Consider the following 17,957-nt stretch of genomic DNA (forward strand, 5'->3'; position numbering starts at 1 on the left):
ATAGACTTGTTCTCACCTGCTGAAAAGATGCAAAAATTGTCTCAACACAAACTACCCATAAATTGTCAAGATACTAGAAGAAGCTGCCTAGCTACAGCAGGACAGAATTTAGGGTAAGCCGTGAAATCAGCTCACAAAGCTTATTAAACTAGCTTACGGCGAGTTTTTTTGTTATTTGGACCGCATCACGGGACATGCTTTCAGCTGCCCCAGCTACCTTCTTGTCAGTACCTGCACTGGCCAGCTGAAAGCAGCTGACGGTACCAGTAGCTTCTGGAAAAAAATAAAAGAAGGGAAAAAAAAGACAAAGTTAGGAAACCAGATCTCCCTGGAAATAATTGCATTAAATATAGACAAGGTTATATATGGTCTCCTTTGTCCTTTCTCTCCCTATAGGCTGCTGGCCTATGATTGTTCCTTGTACCTACCCTGTAGCTGATTTTATTGTTTATTCCTAGCTCACCCCCCAAGTTTGCTTGGGGCCCTGTGTCTTAGCGAGTGACTCCCTGCTCCCTTTCCAAGTTCAGAACCTTTCTGGCTAAAGTCTGCGGTGACACGTAACACAAAAAGACAGCTTTGGGCACGGGGTGCACAGCCGTTCCTGGAGAGCACAGTCTGCGGTTCAGCAGTACCATTTCTGGAAGACTAAGCCTAACTAAAAGTGACTAACAGGGATGGATCTTTTCCTGTCAAATGCGTACAGTTTTCCACAGAGCAGCTCCAAGGTTGTGAGTGAAGGTGAACAGCTCTGCTTCTAAAGATGCCTTAATTTTAAGAAATTCAAAGAGCAGGCACGACACTTTGTTCTGTGACTTTCTTAAACCTGTACCCTACTTCACATCCTTTCATGAGCTATCATCTTTCATATTTAAAGCAGATGTAACGGAAGTTAAAAAAAGACAGAGATGAGGAGTACAAGTCTCTGCAGATGTAAGGTATAATTTAGCAAAGTATCATTTTACCACCCAATGCTACCATGTCCTCAATACATCCTGTGGGGTACAGACTCCTCTGCACATCTCGTGAGCAGCAGGGATTGAGAGCACTCCAGTCTTTTTCTGGTTGCCTGAAACTCCCTCGTGTTGGCTATTTATTCAGCAGTTGCAGGCATGTTTATATGGCAAAAGCCTCGAGAATCCTCATAAATTGATTATCAAGTCTGTGTTTTGCAATAAACAATATTTATGTAGGCATTCGAACTGATTCATAAAAACCCATGCTCAGATTATCTAATGAACATGACATGAAGACACAGATAAAATAGGGAGAGCCACAAGGGTATGTTTTATTTACGGGTTTCATATAAATATAGAAAAAGGAGGACAGGATAAATATACTAACAAAGTAGTTACAAAACTGTTTTCATTAATAACTTATCAAACCAGTTTTAGTTCTTCAAAACATCCAAAGTTAGCTAAAAGCTATGCAGGCAGCTGGTTGAATTTCTCCTGGAGGGTTTGAATGGGGCTGCAGGCCGGTGCTGAATTTCACTCTTGTGAATAAATTCACGCATTATCTCTTGGAAAGCAATGTTTTTCAGGGAGGAATAAAGCCTATTTAGTAAATTATTATTTTTGTTTTTAAAACTAAATGACTGTTTATTAAAAAAGAGAGCTACTGAAATTCAGATATTTCCTCATTACCTGAGGCATAATCAAATTGTCAGCTGTTCAACAAGGGTGATAATGTGGAACAGGAGTATGATAACATTTGCCATCATCCCAGCTGGTTCCTCAAAAAAGAAACCTCACAAGCTTTTCACTGGTGAACTTACAAGATCTTAGAGAAACCTATGACCCAGCACAAGGTATCATTTAGAACTAATCTGATAATGCCTATGAGCTGTTGGACCTCTTTTATTTGGACACAACTTTTATTGCTTTTATTTGAAGCAGCAATTAAATCCTGACTTCATTAAAGAATGTAGGAATTTGTCATTGACTTCAGTGTGACCAGGATTTCACTACTGGAGTATATAACACTATGTTTTCAGATTTCAGAAGCAAAGACTGAATCATTGCATTTTACCAATGTCTGCAAGCAGTAATGGAGACAGAAAAAAAGCTGAGAACTTTTCAAAATAGTAGAAAGTTATCACAAGATCCAGCAGCTGAAAAGTCAACTGGGCATATTAAGGGTAGAAATAAGGCATACATGTTAGATAGCGTTTCAGTAAAACCTCTTATTAAGGATATTTTAAAATCAAGACTGGCTATTTCCTAAAACTTGTGCTCTACTTTAAGCAGGAATTAGTTCAAGGAAGTCAAAAGCTTGTGCAGTATAAGAAGTCAGAGTAGATGTTTTTATGAGCTATGACTCTATTTGCCTATCTATAATTGACCCATCAATTAATCACACTGGATTGACCATAAGGGCAGTTTCTTAGTTAATGCTAATTCATTCATAAAGTGAATACATTATCGATTACTATTTTTAAATACACTTAGTTGTAGAAATGCCTATAATTAAGAGTCCAGACCTTTGAGCTAGACATCCACGATCTACACTGAACTGGGATACAAGAGTAAATGGCAGTCCTCGCATGCAAGATGCGGTACTTGGCTAGTCAATTATATACTGCTTTTATTATTCTAACGGGATACACTAATTCCATCCCTGCTGTCCATAGATCTGCAGTGGATTAACATTTAGCATTGTGACATTAGCGACAATTAACATTTAGCTCAGTGGTAGAGAGTGATGGCGTATTTTTCAATGACTGAACCTATTTTCATTGCTCACTCTTTCCTTGTAAAAAGGTGATGTTTTAACGAATTCAGATGGTGCCAGTCCGGAAAGATACACTATTTTTGCAGTGGCTCCAATAGTTTCATCATGTTACGATGGATGAGGACATCAAAGATGTTAAAGATAGGCAACTGGATATAAAACACGTTAGTTACACGGAATAGTTTATCGTTAGTGCCCTGAGGGCACGAATCAGCCTTAACTTCCCTCCTCACGCACAACCTCTGCACTTGTCTCCTGCAGACAGGGCCCCTGGGCCTGGTTCACCCCCTAGCCATGCCTGGGGCTGTCCAAGGACCTGTTTCCAGCCCATGGCTTGCTTTGTCCAGCTCAGCTCCTGCAGGACCGTGCCATGGTGGGTGAGGGATCCAGCTTCAAAATGGGGAGGCTGGGACTTGGGGAGCTTGCATCATTTTGCTTACACTAGACTGCTTCCAAATTCTGCCTCTTGGGGTGGCCCCACAAATAGTTGAGCCTATGCAGCTGGGGAGGTGCTTCACAGCTGAAAATGTGATGGGGTTAGGGCAGATGCAGACACACTGATGCTGCAGCTCAGGTGGTGTGCTGAGTCAGCTCTAATGTGGCTCCTTTGGGTGCCAACAGCAGAGGAGGACCCGCAGCACCTAACTTGACGGACATCCATGATGCTGGGGAAAGTGCCTCGCACCTCAGTCTTGCTCTTTGCTCCTGTTATGGCTGTTGTCCCATGCCTGCAATGAGGTGATACGGGATGCATTACGTTTTTTGCAAATGGAATTTTGCATGCATATTTTTTCTGCTGTTATTTTAGTGCTTCTACTTTGATTCAGTTTAAATTATCCAGAGAAACAGGCTAGGCTGGAATACTAATATTGAATAGCTACAGACTACTGCTGATGTTTTAATTTAGGACTAGATTCTCGGCTCAGTGACACAAGAGTAGATTTAGTAAAACGAATAGCTCTGTCACGTACTACACTGTTAATAAGAATAAAATCTAGTCCTTTCATTTTGATCCTACTGGATCAATTTTTATTTTATTGTTTTTTAGCGATATTCTCAAAGCACTTCATAAGCTAATTTCTTATTTCTAGTTGTTTTCTTCTTCAATGTACTTCCTTTTCTTTCCACTTTACTGATTTACCTTCTTGTGGAAATTTTGAGCCTCAAGTTTCAACCGGTGTGTTTAGTCAAAAAGGAGCTTACCAACGATTTACTGTACAAATAATTTAATACAGAACTAAATACAGAGATACTAATAGCAACCTTTGGATGCGTACATCAGTCTACACTGCCAGTGAACTTCAAGTGGCACCAAAAATATTTTCATTCGCTTCAATGCTTTACTCGTTTTTCTGAAAGGAATATTCGCTCAGTGTTGTACCAGAGTGTTGTACAACCGGTAATTATATGCAAACTGCTTGGGCACAAAGCTGTAGCACTTTCTTTAGTACAGACAGCTTTACTGGTTTCCTTTGGGTTGCATTTGGATTTCAGTAATAGATTTCTTCTTAATAATTCTACGATAGGAATTCTTACTTTGCATAAATTTGGTATTTTCTTGCTGTTGGAAGTTTTGTTGCATTTACAACACGGCTGTCACTGCCATATTCTGACTTCTTGTTTGCTTCTTGGCTGATTGACTGATTTATTATAAAGAGAAGCCCATCCCTTATGACAATTTTTCATTCATTCCACGGGGATTTTTTGGCTCAGGCTACACGATACTATCGTAAAATACTAGGAAGGGATGGTCAGCTTTCCAGCCTCTGAGCTGTATCCCAAATCTGGCTTCCACAAGACACGCATGACAGTGTGACAAGACCCTGGCCTGACTCTCCGGCTGGCCCAGGTGCCACAGGGGTGGGCTGCCCACCTCCAGAGGCCCCTTTCCCTCATGTTTTGTGATCTCCTTCCCACCCACCATCTTCAGCGGCATTGTTTCCTCTCCCACCGCTGGAGAAACGGGTCGTGCAAGGGTCCCTCTGCCATCACAGCCTTGTGGTGGGTAGTATGGTGGTATAAACCATGATGGGTGGTGAGGGAACCTGAATGGCGCTGGACTGGCATGAGTGGAGTCCTGTCGTAGTTACCAAGCAGGCCATGACACATGAAGCCCCCTGAGACCTGCACAGCAAAACTGCTCGTGATTGAAGTGCTTTGTCTGGGGACAGGGGGCCGTGAGGTTGGTGAGGTGAGCCCCTTCCCTGGGGCACTCGCTGCCCCTCTCCGATAGCAGCACAGGGCCGGTGGGCTGAGGGAGCCCTCAGCCAGGCGGCTCTCCCCGCACGCCTCCTGCGCAGGGTTTTCATAGAATTTTTCATAGAATTTCTAGGTTGGAAAAGACCTTAGAGATCATCCAGTCAAACCATCCCTAACCCCCCATTAAACCATATCCCTAAGCAGTTCATCCACCCTTTTCTTAAACACATCCAGGGATGGGGACTCAGCCACCTCCCTGGGCAGCCTATTCCAGTGGCTGACAACCCTTTCAGAGAAGAAATTCTTTCTAACATCCAAGCTGAATCTCCCCTGCCTAAGCTTATACCTATTTCCTCTTGTCCTATCACCCATCACTAATGTGTAAAGAGCCCTTCCCCCACCTCCCCACCATCCCTTCTCAAGTATTTGTAGGCCGTAATCAGGTCTCCCCTCAGCCTCCTCTTCTCCAGGCTAAACAGCTCCAATTCCCTTAGCCGCTCCTCATAAGTTTTATTTTCAAGCCCTTTCACCAGTTTAGTCGCCAAAACTTTTTTTGGAGGGCCGGCGGAGCAGCGCTCGCAGCGGGAAGATGACATCCCGGGTGCGCAGCCGCCGGCCGGCCGGCCGCCCTTCCCGGCCACCGCCGGCGAATCCCCCGCCGCCCGGAGGAGGCGCTCCCCGCGCCGCTCGGCGGGCAGGGGCAGGCGGCAGCGGCGTCCCGCAGCGCGCTAGGACCCGGCGGCCCGCGGCCTCCCCGGGCGCCCGCTGCCACGATCCGCGGGCCGGGAGGGGAGCGCGGCGGAGGCCTTCCCCGGTGCTCCTTCCTTTCACCGCGGCGGGATGCGCTCGGAGGCGGCGCCGCAGCCGGACGGCCTGGAGAGGTTCGCCAGCGCCGGCAAGGGCCGGGGGCTGCGGGCGCGCCGGCGCTACGCCGTGGGGGAGCTGCTCTTCAGCTGCCCGGCCTACACCGCCGTGCTGACCGTCAGCGAGCGCGGCAGCCACTGCGACGGCTGCTTCGCCAGGTGAGGCCGGCGAGGCCCGGGGCGGGCCCGGAGGCGGTGGCGGCCCGGCGGGCGGCGGCGGGGCTGGCCCGGGGGCGGCTTCGCGCGGCTCGGCCGGCGGCGGCCCGCCCCAAGCCGGCGGCGGGTCGGCCCGCCCGCGTCCCCCGGCCGTGGCCGTGGCCGTGTCAGGGAGCGGCGCGCCGGGCGCTGCTCCGCCAGCGAGGCCTCTCCTCGGCCCCGCGAGTGCTGATCGCGGCACCCGCAGGGGGGGGTTAATCGGGGGGGCTCAGGGGTGTCCTTTGGAAAACTTTCCTCCTCGGTTCCTCCTTCTCTGGCGACAGCGCCGCGACGAAACTTTTCGGTCAAAACCGGTTTTCCTTGCTTAAAAAGTTTCGCTCTTCGTGTGCTTTTGCAGTTAGGTAGGCATGTGCGTGACCTCGCTGTCACGGGAAGCTTGTTCTAGTCTATCTAGTCTTGTAGCAGTTCACTGATTTTAATGAAGTTTCGGCAAGGGAGAAAGTGTCTGCGATTGCCTGCTTCATGCTTTGTATTCCATTCGGTGTGAATGGAATATATGTGAAAACATATATCTGTAATGAAATGTACAGAAATACCTGTACCAAAATACCAAAATGCCAAAAACAGATATATGTTTCTCTGTCAGAAACCTCAGTCTTTCGGCGGATGACTAAGGCAGAGCGCAGGCTGCGGGAGAGGTTTGTTACTGCGGGGTTGGGGGCGTTTAAACCCGGGTCCCGGCGCTTAGAGGCTGCGGGGTGCTCGAGTTTGCTGGGGGCTCAGTTTTATATGTGTTCAGGTGGTTTGAACCTGCTCTGGTCATTCCAGTCGTTGCTGTAATATGTGACTCTCCCTGTCAGCTGCTGAAGCAAAAAAAAAAAAAAAAGTAGTTTAAGGTTGTTGATAGAATTAGCTGTGGACGTGACACTGCCATGTCATACCACGTTTTTAGAAGGCATAGCATTTTTCTGGCAGCTTACCGAAGAGTTACAGTGCTTACCTGGTTATAATGCGGAGCAAGCGTTAGTGCTTGCCTTAGTAAATGAAAACAACTGTTGTACTTTTGCTCTTTTTATCAATAGGTGTTGCCTGCATAGGTAAACTGAGAGACAGACTGAAGAATATAATTATTACACTCTAGTAGGCCTTTTCATCTCTTGTCCTGTCATCTTAGCTCACTTACGCTTTTCATTTTCTTTTCTTTTGTCTTGACCTTGTCCTTTTTCTTTCCTCATTACATTATCTACATATTCACTCTATTCACCTTCTCTGTGTATGAGCACCTAATATAGTTCCTACTGAAGTCAGTGAAGCGAGTCCCATTAATTTGAAGAATTGTAGAACTGAGGTGATTTTCCTCTCCTTCTTCACACCTGTGACTTTTCGTAACCCCTAAGTTTGGTTTTTGTTTTTCCTCTTGTGACTATCCACAAATTCTCTTGTGCCATGGCTGGGTTTTTTTATCACATAAAAAGATATGTGATAAAGATACATCATAAGATTTCCCTCTGTAAAAGGACCAAGGAACACATTCTGTTCTCCACTGATGTGAAGTAATATTGTAGTGATAATAGTTATCCAAGATTACTCTGGAGGAGCACAGTAATCAAGGTATATACCAAGTGGAGTACCACAGCAGTTACAGTGAGGTAGTTTGAAACCTATTTCACATTGGAGTGATGAGGTTCCGCTAAGAGGAAAGATATCTCAGTGATGTAACTTGGTCTGCCAGTGCTTAGAAATGTGTTTTGTGTCTCTGCCCCGTTGCATTAGCGCTGAACTACCATGTATTGGACGAAAGAGCCTGATTCTGAACTGTGCTTGTTGAATTTGCAAAGAGCGTTAGGAGAAAGGTTGTGGGCTCGGCCGTAGTCTTGGTAAGAGAAACTTCGCCGAGCAGTCATAAAACTGTTCTAGTGAAATGGTCAGAATGAGACTACAGTAACGTTTTTGCATCTGACAGTATTTGTTACTTTAAATACGCAGCTGTGCTCAAGGTACATACTGCCAGCAAGCAGAGTCTTGATGTTAGCCTGACTTGCTTGCATCGCACCTTCTACTTTGCAAGACAAGTCAGAAGACATCAAGACTCGCTGTGCTTTATGGACTCCCAAGTGCCAGGGACTTCTGAAATGTTGTACGCTATCATATCGTATGAGGATGCTCACCCTTGCTTTACTCCAGAGAGCACCTTATAAAATTTACCTCAGTTGAAGACAATTATTGTGCCACTCATACTGGGGAGGGTGTGTAGACATAGAATCGTAGAATGGTTTGGGTTGGAAGGGACCTTAAAGATCATCTAGTTCCAACCCCCCTGCCATGGCTAGGGAAACCTTCCACTAGACCAGGTTGCTCAAAGCCTCATCCAACCTGGCCTTGAACACTTGCAGGGATGAGACATCCACAACTGCTCTGGGCAACCTGTTCCAGTGCCTCACCACCCTGAGAGGGAAGAATGTCTTCCTTAGATCTAATCAAAATCTGCCCTCTTTCAGTTTAAAGCCATTGCCCCTTGCCCTATCACTACATGCCCTTGTAAAAAGTCCCTCTCCAGCTTTCCTGTAGGCCCCCTTTAAGTACTGGAAGGTTGCTATAAGATGTCCCCGGAGCCTTCTCTTCTCCGGGCTGAAAAACCCCAACTCTCTCAGTCTGTCTTCATAGGAGAGGTGCTCCAGCCCTCGGATCATCTTCATGGCCCTCCTCTGGACTTTATAAAGTACATTTTAAAGTATTCAGTACTACTGAGAGATCCCTCTTGCTGTCATGCCAAAACGTCACGTGTTAGGAAGCACGTGCTCTATTTCTGATGGGATCTGCTACAACACGTGCACCTTGAAGCAGAAAAGGACCTTCCTTTTGGCAGTTCCCTGTGTTGGGGTATATGCAAATACAAAAATGGAGAGCATGAGCCTTAGGTGACCTTTGAATACACAGATATCCGAGCAGATGTTAGACAGCAGGACAGTAAGAGGCTGTGTGTGGTGACAGGAGATCAAACAGTGTATTTAATAATGCAACATCTTTTCTTCGTGTCGGGAGGTGGTTACTCGCCAAACAATGGTCATGCTTTCTGTGACCAGACAGAGAAGCAAGGGAATTGGCAGAGCAGAAGCAAAAGGTTAATATTGGTGAGCAAGGATACAGAGCAATTGGGAAGCTGGGAAAACAAGGAAAAGTTAGCTGCCAGTATGCAGCATATAATGGCAAAAAATGACATTGTCTGTCAAACAGTGTAGAGTAACATGTTTCCAAACCCAGCAATTTATCAGGATGGCAGAGTGCTTTTGCATAATAACGGTTGTTAGGAAAAACTTCTTTTGAAACTCTAAAGAAATAAAAAGTGTCTGTTATTGGAAGATGAGCTTGAAGCTGTAGTTGCAGTGTCCTGAAGAAAGGACAGTTTTTGTTGTGAAATGCAAAATATTGCGCAAAACTCTCCTCAGATGGCTACAGTGTTACTAGATTAGCTCCTAGTAGGAGGATACATTTGTATTTCATTCACATTTACAGGATAGAATAACTTCTGTTTTCTTTTTAAGGAAAGAAGGATTGTCCAAGTGTGGAAGATGTAAGCAGGCCTTTTACTGCAATGTGGAATGTCAGGTACAGTAATGCAATTCGTGAGGATGTGCAGGGGAAATGGGGTGGGGGTTGCTGAACTCCATTTTTCGTTTGTGTGGCATTGATAGTCTCTAATTGTAGCTTTGGTTAATGGTAGCCCAGTCAGTTTCAGCATCCCACAGATGCTGACCATGGAGTTGTGCATTGGACAATTACAGGATTTGGACATGGTCTGTGTGAGTCTTTCAAGATCACTAGCTTCAGGGCTTGGTACCACTGAGACTTTGATTAGAGCTGCCTGTCAGCCCACTAATTATGTCTGTATTACTTCTTTCTTTAAGCACAAACCAGATAATTGTAACATTAGCTTGCTAAACTGGTCAGAGAGTCTGTGTCTAATGGAAAAATCAAATCACTAAATAGCTATCTTAATGGGGTTTTGTTGGGTTTTTTAGAATCTTTGCAAATATTTTGGGTGGCCACAGCTGGCAGTAGTTGTAACCGTAAGCCTCTCCCTAACTCACTCCTCCTGGCAACTTTTATTCTTCGTATACTTTGGTTTTTAAAAGCCCCTGAAAATAGAATATAAGTGTGCACTGACGTCGAGTAGCAATATAAAGACATCCAAAACATTTGCATGCAGTTTTAATTCCATTTTTACTTCAGACCGAAATAAGCACCTTTCAAAAAAATAACTTTTGCCAGATCTGGTAGGTATCTTTTGTGGACTGTCTCGATATGGAAGGATCATCCGGTTCACGTGTGAAAACCTCAGCTAGATTGCTCGCTAAAGAATGTGAGCTCTGCAGGATCTGTGGTGCTGGGCACAGGGTACAGAACAGTGCTCGTGAAGGATGTAAGTCACCAAAGGTCTAGCACACAACTATGTGTTAGCTATAAATAATTCAAACCTTCTCATACATGGTAGCATGCTGTTGAGCACGTGGGTTGCATGCAAAGTATTCTCCGTTGTCATTATCTGGACTGGAATACTGTGGTTTGTGCTGTTCAGTTCCCAAACACTTTGGAGATGGCCACCACTTTTATTTCAAGGATGTATCTTACTCTCCCGTTCCGCAAGGTGCAAAATGAGTCTGGCCTCACCCTAGTTTTCCTTCTGTTGCCTCCCCAGGTTCCTGCTTTCTTTCCCACAGTGTTTTAGTGAATTGTGGGTAAATCAAATGGCCTTTTGGTTTTGAAGCACCAGGAGGAATCAGAATGCTTAGAAGAAATAAGTTTTTTACAAAATTTGCGATAGTTCACAGAATATCGAAAGACACAGCGACAGTTGCTGGAAAGAAAGGGAGCGCTTATTGTATGAACGTCCTTAAGGCCCTTGAGAGAAATCTGGATGAGTTCTAAAGACAGGGTGGAGAAAAACCATGATTCATTCATGAGAAATGCATGTTTGTAAGAAATTCTTCCATATGACATTATTTCTTAGGAAGCTCTTAATTAGGTGAGGGAAGGAAGTACTTGAACAAAGTAATTTATTGGCTGTTCAGCACTTTTTATCTGAGATTGTGAGTTTCTTCTCTTACCATATAAAGTTCACCATGGTTTATGAAGCAGGTAAGCAAGATGTACTGAAATAGGAAAGCTCAGTGATTTGTGCCAGACAAAATAGCAAGTAGATATCATGGTAGAATTATGGAATTAGTAGGACTTACTTCTGCTAATTCACAGTCCTTTGCTTTTACCTCCAGGCCCTTTCTTCTGTCCCTCCCTCAGTGTCCTGACTTCCATCCTTGACAAAGTTTATACTTTTGTATTTAAGAATGAGAGTTTTTTTTTCTCCTCTCTTTCCCCTGGGTAAGGTCTTGTATGTGTATTGCTTTCTAAATTTGGTTGTTTGTTTTTTTTTTTTTAAATATATTTTTGTGATCAAAATGCTCTTTCTCTAGAGGGACATCTTCCAAGAATAAAAAACTGAACTGTTCAAACCGCGTATTCTTAAAACTGCAGGAGATGATGCTTAGCAAAAACTTGTCCATTTGATAAGTCAATTAATTAAAATCTTTTCTATCTGTTGGTGTATAGTATGATGCTTTAGATATAAAGGTGTTTTTTGGATGCTGCGATGTCTAGACTATAGTATGACAAGCACAGGTACTAGCACTTCACTCTTACTGGTGATAATGCATATAGCTTTTGACTTCCTAGTCGATATAACATTATCTGCCATGGTTTGGGCCCTTCTGAGTCAGTATGATGAAATTTATGAATGTTGCTGAGATTGAATTCTTTGACATTGTTTCAAAGTTACCTTCAAACATAATATTCTCTAGAAACCACCACTGACTATACATACAGCACAGACAATCTGCACTGCATCTTCATCCCTTTTTCAAAGGCACTTTTCAGCAGTTCAGCAATTCTTTGTCAAAGCCAAAAAGGACATCTGTGCCTTGATACTGAACTTAGAACACTGGGATACAGTGGTAAGCGTGTCCCTTTTGCCTCCATGGATGTGAGACTTCTTCATGCAACGCTGATAAAAAGGCAGGGCTGTACTTGAGAGTTGTTGTGGTGGTGTTAATTTTTTTATTTTTTTTTTAAGTTCATTTTCATTTTCTCTGTAAATCTGTTTTCTTTGCTCAGTTCAGCTAAAAGTTGCATGTATCCAAACAGGGATGTGGTATGATTTCATGCGTTGGTTAGTACCTTGTTACTCTAATAAAACTCAATATAATTCAGTTTAACAACTGCTTATCACATGGAGTATATTGCCTGGGATAGAAAACTAGTTTCTTTTGAGCTTACTCTTTTCTTACTTGAAGAAGTAAGAATTGTGGGCTATACCACAATTAATAGAAATCCTTTCTAGTGGTGGGGAGAGATGGATCAGAAGAAGAACACAGAGAAAAGTGCAAAAGTGTGCGGCAGGAAACAATTTTTTAATGTCTTTTTCAGAATTATGGATTTTATAACTGCGGACATCTTTCTCTCTCTAGTACATTTCTGTCGAATAAGATTTTTTTTCCTCTTTCACAACTAATGTGGTTGTTGAAAGTAAAGTTAGTGACACCGAATGTATTTCTTGCTCTGTTGAGCCATATAGTATCCTTGTTTTGAGGTTCTTAAAATACTTTCCAAGCGTTTAACGAGTGAAGCCTCAGAGCAACCTTTGAGACATTTGTGGTTTTGCAAACAGGGTGTAGGTACACAAAGATACGTTGACTTGCTGGAGATCACATAAGTGGTCAAATAGTGCACCTCTTGCCATATGGCCAGGTGTTTGATGCATTGAGCAAGTCCTGCGTTGCAGCATAATTCCCTTGCCCTGGTTGCTGGGAAAGGTGGTGTCACACCGTAGTGAACACAGGCGAAGACAAAAGTCTTGCAGTGGTATAGTGGCTGATTTGCTTTGGCCTCTCTCTATACGCACACATACACAGACACTCTGTGCCTGGCAGTTTCCTTAGTGCTAACATGTTCTTTGCCTGTTTTAGTCTATTATTTTGCTTTTAAGATAGATAACCTTAAATCTGACCTGTGTTAAGCTGGATGTTTGCGTAGGCATAGATTCTGTCTCAGATGTGGGGCACCTGAGCGTGGAAGTTGTATTCGCTGCCTTGAATGTTTTGTGGGTTGGTTGGATGCAGCTGAGGATGTAGCCTGGGTTTGTTGCATCTTGCCTTTCCCAGCTCCTAATCCAGTTCTCCTTTTAAAAGGGTTTGTGATTTCCAGCTGATTCATACTATTCTGCTCTCCACTATTGCCTCCTCGAAGCGCAGGCCTGTTATTATAGTAGTGGCCTTCAGACCCCATCTGCAGCTGTTCGGGTCTTGACTTCTTAAATTATAATAATTTTAGCGAAACAGCAGGAGACCTGTGCTCATTTTTTCTCCTCAGAAATTAGCTGCTGAAACACTCTGAAGAGAAATGTTTTAAGAGGGTTACGTGGTTGCAATTGTGGAACTGGTGAACTTGAACCAGCTACTGGAGCTCCTCTTTCTGTTATTACACATAGCTATTATTTATCCCAGACAGAGTGGAGATCAGCTAGCCAAAGTGCAAAAAGAGATGTTTTTGTCATGACTTTCCATATTTGAAATATATTTTGAACAAAATATTTACGGATTTTACTTAACATGTCATGTTAGAGTGTTGTAGTTAGTATTTCTGGAGTAAGGGAGACTTTTTAACCAGCTAGTAAGCCTCAAAATGTACTTGTAGACGTGGAATTAGTATCAAACAGATGTGTTTTAAATGGGACCTTATAGAAATCGCCCACTTCTCTTTCGTGAGCTGTAGAAAAATTCATATTTTACGAAATTCTTGCTGTAATGATTCTGCACAAGAGGAATCTGGCACTGCAAGACCCTGCTTAAGATTGCCTTGGGGAAGTGTCTGTCTCCCTATCCCAAAACTTTCTCCGTGTAATTTTCTTTGATAAATATCTCCTGTGAACCTTTTGAACATTAACCTGTGGAAGTCAAATACCCTCTAAGGCTCAGTGTTCGGAAAACGATAGTAGGGAAGGATGGATGGCTGTGAAGACATGTGACATTCTTACAGTCCTTCACCAAGCAGTGAAGGTGTGGGAGAACTTTACCGGATAATACTGGACATCAGAAGTTGCCTCACTAAAATTCATAGATTCATAGATTTCTAGGTTGGAAAAGACCTTAGAGATCATCGAGTCCAACCATCCCTAATCCCCATTAAACCATATCCTCAAGTAGCTCATCCACCCTATTCTTAAACACATCCAGGGATGGGGACTCAACCACCTCCCTGGGCAGCTTATTCCAGTGGCTGACAACCCTTTCAGAGAAGAAATACTTCCTAACATCCAACCTGAATCTCCCCTGACTAAGCTTATGCCCATTTCCTCTTGTTCTATCACCCATCACTAATGTAAAGAGCCCTTCCCCCACCTCCCCACCATCTTTTCTCAAGTATTTATAGGCCGTAATCAGGTCTCCCCTCAGCCTCCTCTTCTCCAGGCTAAACAGCCCCAACTCCCTCAGCCGCTCCTCATAAGTTTTATTTTCCAGCCCCTTGACCAGTTTAGTTGCCCTTCTTTGGACTCGCTCCAGGAGCTCAATATCTCTCTTAAAGCGAGGGGCCCAAAACTGGACACAATATTCCAGGTGCGGCCTCACCAGTGCCGAGTACAGTGGCAGGATCACTTCCCTGCTCCTGCTGGTCACACTATTCTTGATACACGCCAGTATCCCATTGGCCTTCTTGGCCACCTGGGCACACTGCTGGCTCATATCAAGCCGGTAGTCAACCAAGACCCCCAGGTCCTTCTCCGCCAGGCAGCTCTCCAGCCACTCCTCCCCGAGCCTATAGCGATGCTTGGGGTTTTTATACCCCAAGTGAAGGACTCTGCACTTGGCCATATTAAAGCTCATGCCATTGGCCTCAGCCCAACGATTCAGTCTGTTCAAATCCCTCTGAAGGGCCTCCCTACCCTCGAGCAGATCAACACAGCCTCCCAGCTTGGTGTCGTCCGCAAATTTACTGAGGGTACATTCAATCCCCTCATCCAGGTCATTGATAAAGATGTTAAACAGAACTGGACCCAGCACTGAGCCCTGGGGAACCCCACTGGTGACCGGCCTCCAGCCGGATTTAGCCCCATTTACCACCACTCTTTGGGCCCGGCCATCCAGCCAGTTTTTAACCCAAAGGAGGGTGTGCCTATCCAGGCCAGCAGTTACCAGTTTCTCCACCAGAACACTATGAGAAACTGTATCAAAGGCTTTACTGAGGTCCAGGAAAACTACATCCACAGCCCTTCCCTCGTCAACCAGGCGGGTCACCCTGTCATAGAAGGTGATCAGGTTTGATTGGCAAGACCTGCCTTTCATAAACCCATGTTGACTGGGCCTGATCACCCGGTTAACCTGTATGTGCTCATTAATAGCACTCAAGATAACCTGTTCCATGACTTTGCCCGTCACCGAGGTCAGACTGACAGGCCTGTAGTTCCCCGGATCCTCCTTCCGCCCTTTTTTGTAAATGGGGGTAACATCCGCCAGCCTCCAGTCCAGCGGAACTTCCCCAGTGAGCCAAGACTGCCCAAAGATAATGGACAGGGGTTTGGCAATGACATCCGCCATTCGATTAAAGCATTGGATACCATTTAAGCATAATCAGGCCTTAAGCATGTGAAGAAGTGGGCTTACCCCTTACACTGGCCTGTCCGGCATGTCTGCCTGGTATTTGTGTGTGTTTCTTTTTGATCCAGTGAAATACAACAGAAATTTTGCATCTTATTGAAAAAGTCCATGTGAGGAGGGAGGTGCGAGATGTTTGTTTGGACTTGAGTCTTATTTTTTCGAGTATTATGTTTTGTTGTTTTCTTTTTTTATGCCAAAACTATATGTCAGTGTTCTGGGAGTTAATCCAGTAGTCCTGGACGATGGAATCATTTTGAAGAACTTGGTGGAGAAGATTGTTTCCATGCTTTGATGTGAAAAGCATAAGTTTTAAAGAACTTCCCTTCCAAAAATGTTGTCATTCATTCCTAAATGAAGGGAAAATATTGCAGATGTAATGAAAATAGTGCGAAAATATCATTAATATAGTATTGGAGATTCAACTAGAATAATGCTACCTGTTATAATTCAAACTACTTAGAGAAAAACGTGGAAAAGAATGCAAAATACAGTCCTGCTGTGATCGCAGGGAAGGCGGCTGTCACAGTGTTTCCATCGCAGGTATTACTCAGTCGTCAGTACTCTCTTCTTGTGGTGTTTCAGGCTTTTATCTCATTTTGCACAATTCAGCCATATCTTATCCCTTTAACCTCCCTACTAGTTCATATAACTCAGTGTGATTCTGCCTGGGGAAAGATTTTAATTAACAATGGGTAAAACATAAAGGGAACAAACGGGTTTTTAAAAGCACTGCTTTGAGACAGGCGCCTGATTTTTCCATTTTGATTTTTTGCTTTATCAGGTGGTCTCTCTCTTGTTTGTTTAACTGGTGTGTATGGATGCGGGTCCTTGAAAACTTTGGGTTCTGTGCCTTCGCTTCTTGTGCACCCAGCAATCCCACTGAAGCTGGTGGGTGTTATGGGTGTACAAGAAGGGGTGAGAGATGAGGTCTCCCTCTGTCTCTCTTAGCCTTTAGCCTGTGAATTTCTAAGCAAAGCTATGGGAAATTTTCCAGAAAAAGCTCTTGGGCATACATAGGAAACAGGCCTCTGAGACGCATTTTGTAGTGTGGCAGCTGTAGGAGAGTTGAGAGTGTAATTTCACATGACATGATTACGGTGTAATATACTATTTTGGTTCTCCTGGTCTGTATTGCTGCGTCGTCTTAGAATGTTTGCTTATTTCAAGCAGTCTGTACGTAAGTTTTTTTGGAAGTACCGTACTGAGATATCAAGGACAATGAAGCTGACATTGTGAGAGGTTGAATACTTCTGCAGAGTTGCACTGCTTCAAAGCCTACATGAGGCTGGGGTGGGTGTTCACCTTTCTTTTCCTAATAAACTAAATTCCTGATGCTGGCCATGCCCAGGCCAATTAAAATGGCCATTTTCAATGGAAAAATCTGTGGTGTACTAACCCTGAAATGAGTGGTCTCAGCTTTTGTTTTGATCTGCAAAACCTGTAAATAAGTGGACCAGCTAAGGCAGGAGACCCTATGGGTCCTGATTCAGCTGACTGTTTGAGGTGCCTTGAGTTATCCTATGTGGCCTCCAGCTGTAGCTCCCACAAGGAATGCATCTCCTTGTAGACCTGTATCATAGCTGCTGATGCTACGTAGATGTTTTAGATAGGCTAGAGTGTCTCAAATAGCTCTTGCCATCAGTGGTCAGGCAGCTGAGGGAAACTGTATTTCTTCTGTTCCTGCCACTCAGTCACTGTGATGGGCTATGTTTTTATTTTTTTTAGTGGGCTAACAGAGTCTGTGATACTGAGTGAATCACAGTAAGGGGAATTAATAACTTTCTGGAGGCTACAAAAAGTTTTTCAAGTTTTCGCTTCCAATCAATTATAAATTTGTGGGATTTGTTGTGATTTATTTCCTCTGCTACTATTTCCCACCAGTTTAAATCTGATCTGAGAACAAAACTTGATGCTTCCTGTACAGTCAGAACACTATAGGTCTGTTGTAACACAGTGTTACCAATGCGTGTCCGGGATGAGATACAGAAATAAATAGCTGTGCATTGTTTAAATATAGAAATAAGAATATTTCCATATTTGAATAAATAAATAAGATTAAATTAGAAACAGTCTGGGGACAGCCCATGCCAGGCTCTGTGTGCCAGTGCAGAGTGTTAATCTGTGATTCTGTGCTCATCTTTGAAAGACTCTGTTGCTTTGGAGGAAATCTGTAGAGTGCCAAAAGCCAGTGACTTGTGCCATTGCTTCAAGTGTTATTGTATGTTGAGCTAGGAATATGCTGTACATTCTTAACTGAAATGTGTTTGTCTTTGTTAGTGTGTTTTCATTGCCTAGCTGTACTCTTATT

General features: G+C 43.9%; 1 protein-coding gene across 1 annotated transcript in view; it reads left to right on the top strand.

Moving 5' to 3' along the window:
- Window positions 1-5,769: 5,769 nt before the first annotated feature.
- Window positions 5,770-17,957, top strand: part of SMYD2 (SET and MYND domain containing 2) — a 31,620-nt gene continuing 19,432 nt past the window's right edge. Inside the window, exons 1-2 of the mRNA XM_086629394.1 lie at window positions 5,770-5,951; window positions 9,491-9,554. Coding sequence (XP_086485520.1) covers window positions 5,770-5,951; window positions 9,491-9,554 — 246 coding nt within the window. The remainder of the gene's footprint in view (window positions 5,952-9,490; window positions 9,555-17,957) is intronic.

Source organism: Tauraco erythrolophus, chromosome 2, assembly GCF_009769465.1.
Source record: "Tauraco erythrolophus isolate bTauEry1 chromosome 2, bTauEry1.pri, whole genome shotgun sequence".
In the NCBI taxonomy this organism is placed as follows: Eukaryota; Metazoa; Chordata; class Aves; order Musophagiformes; family Musophagidae; genus Tauraco; species Tauraco erythrolophus.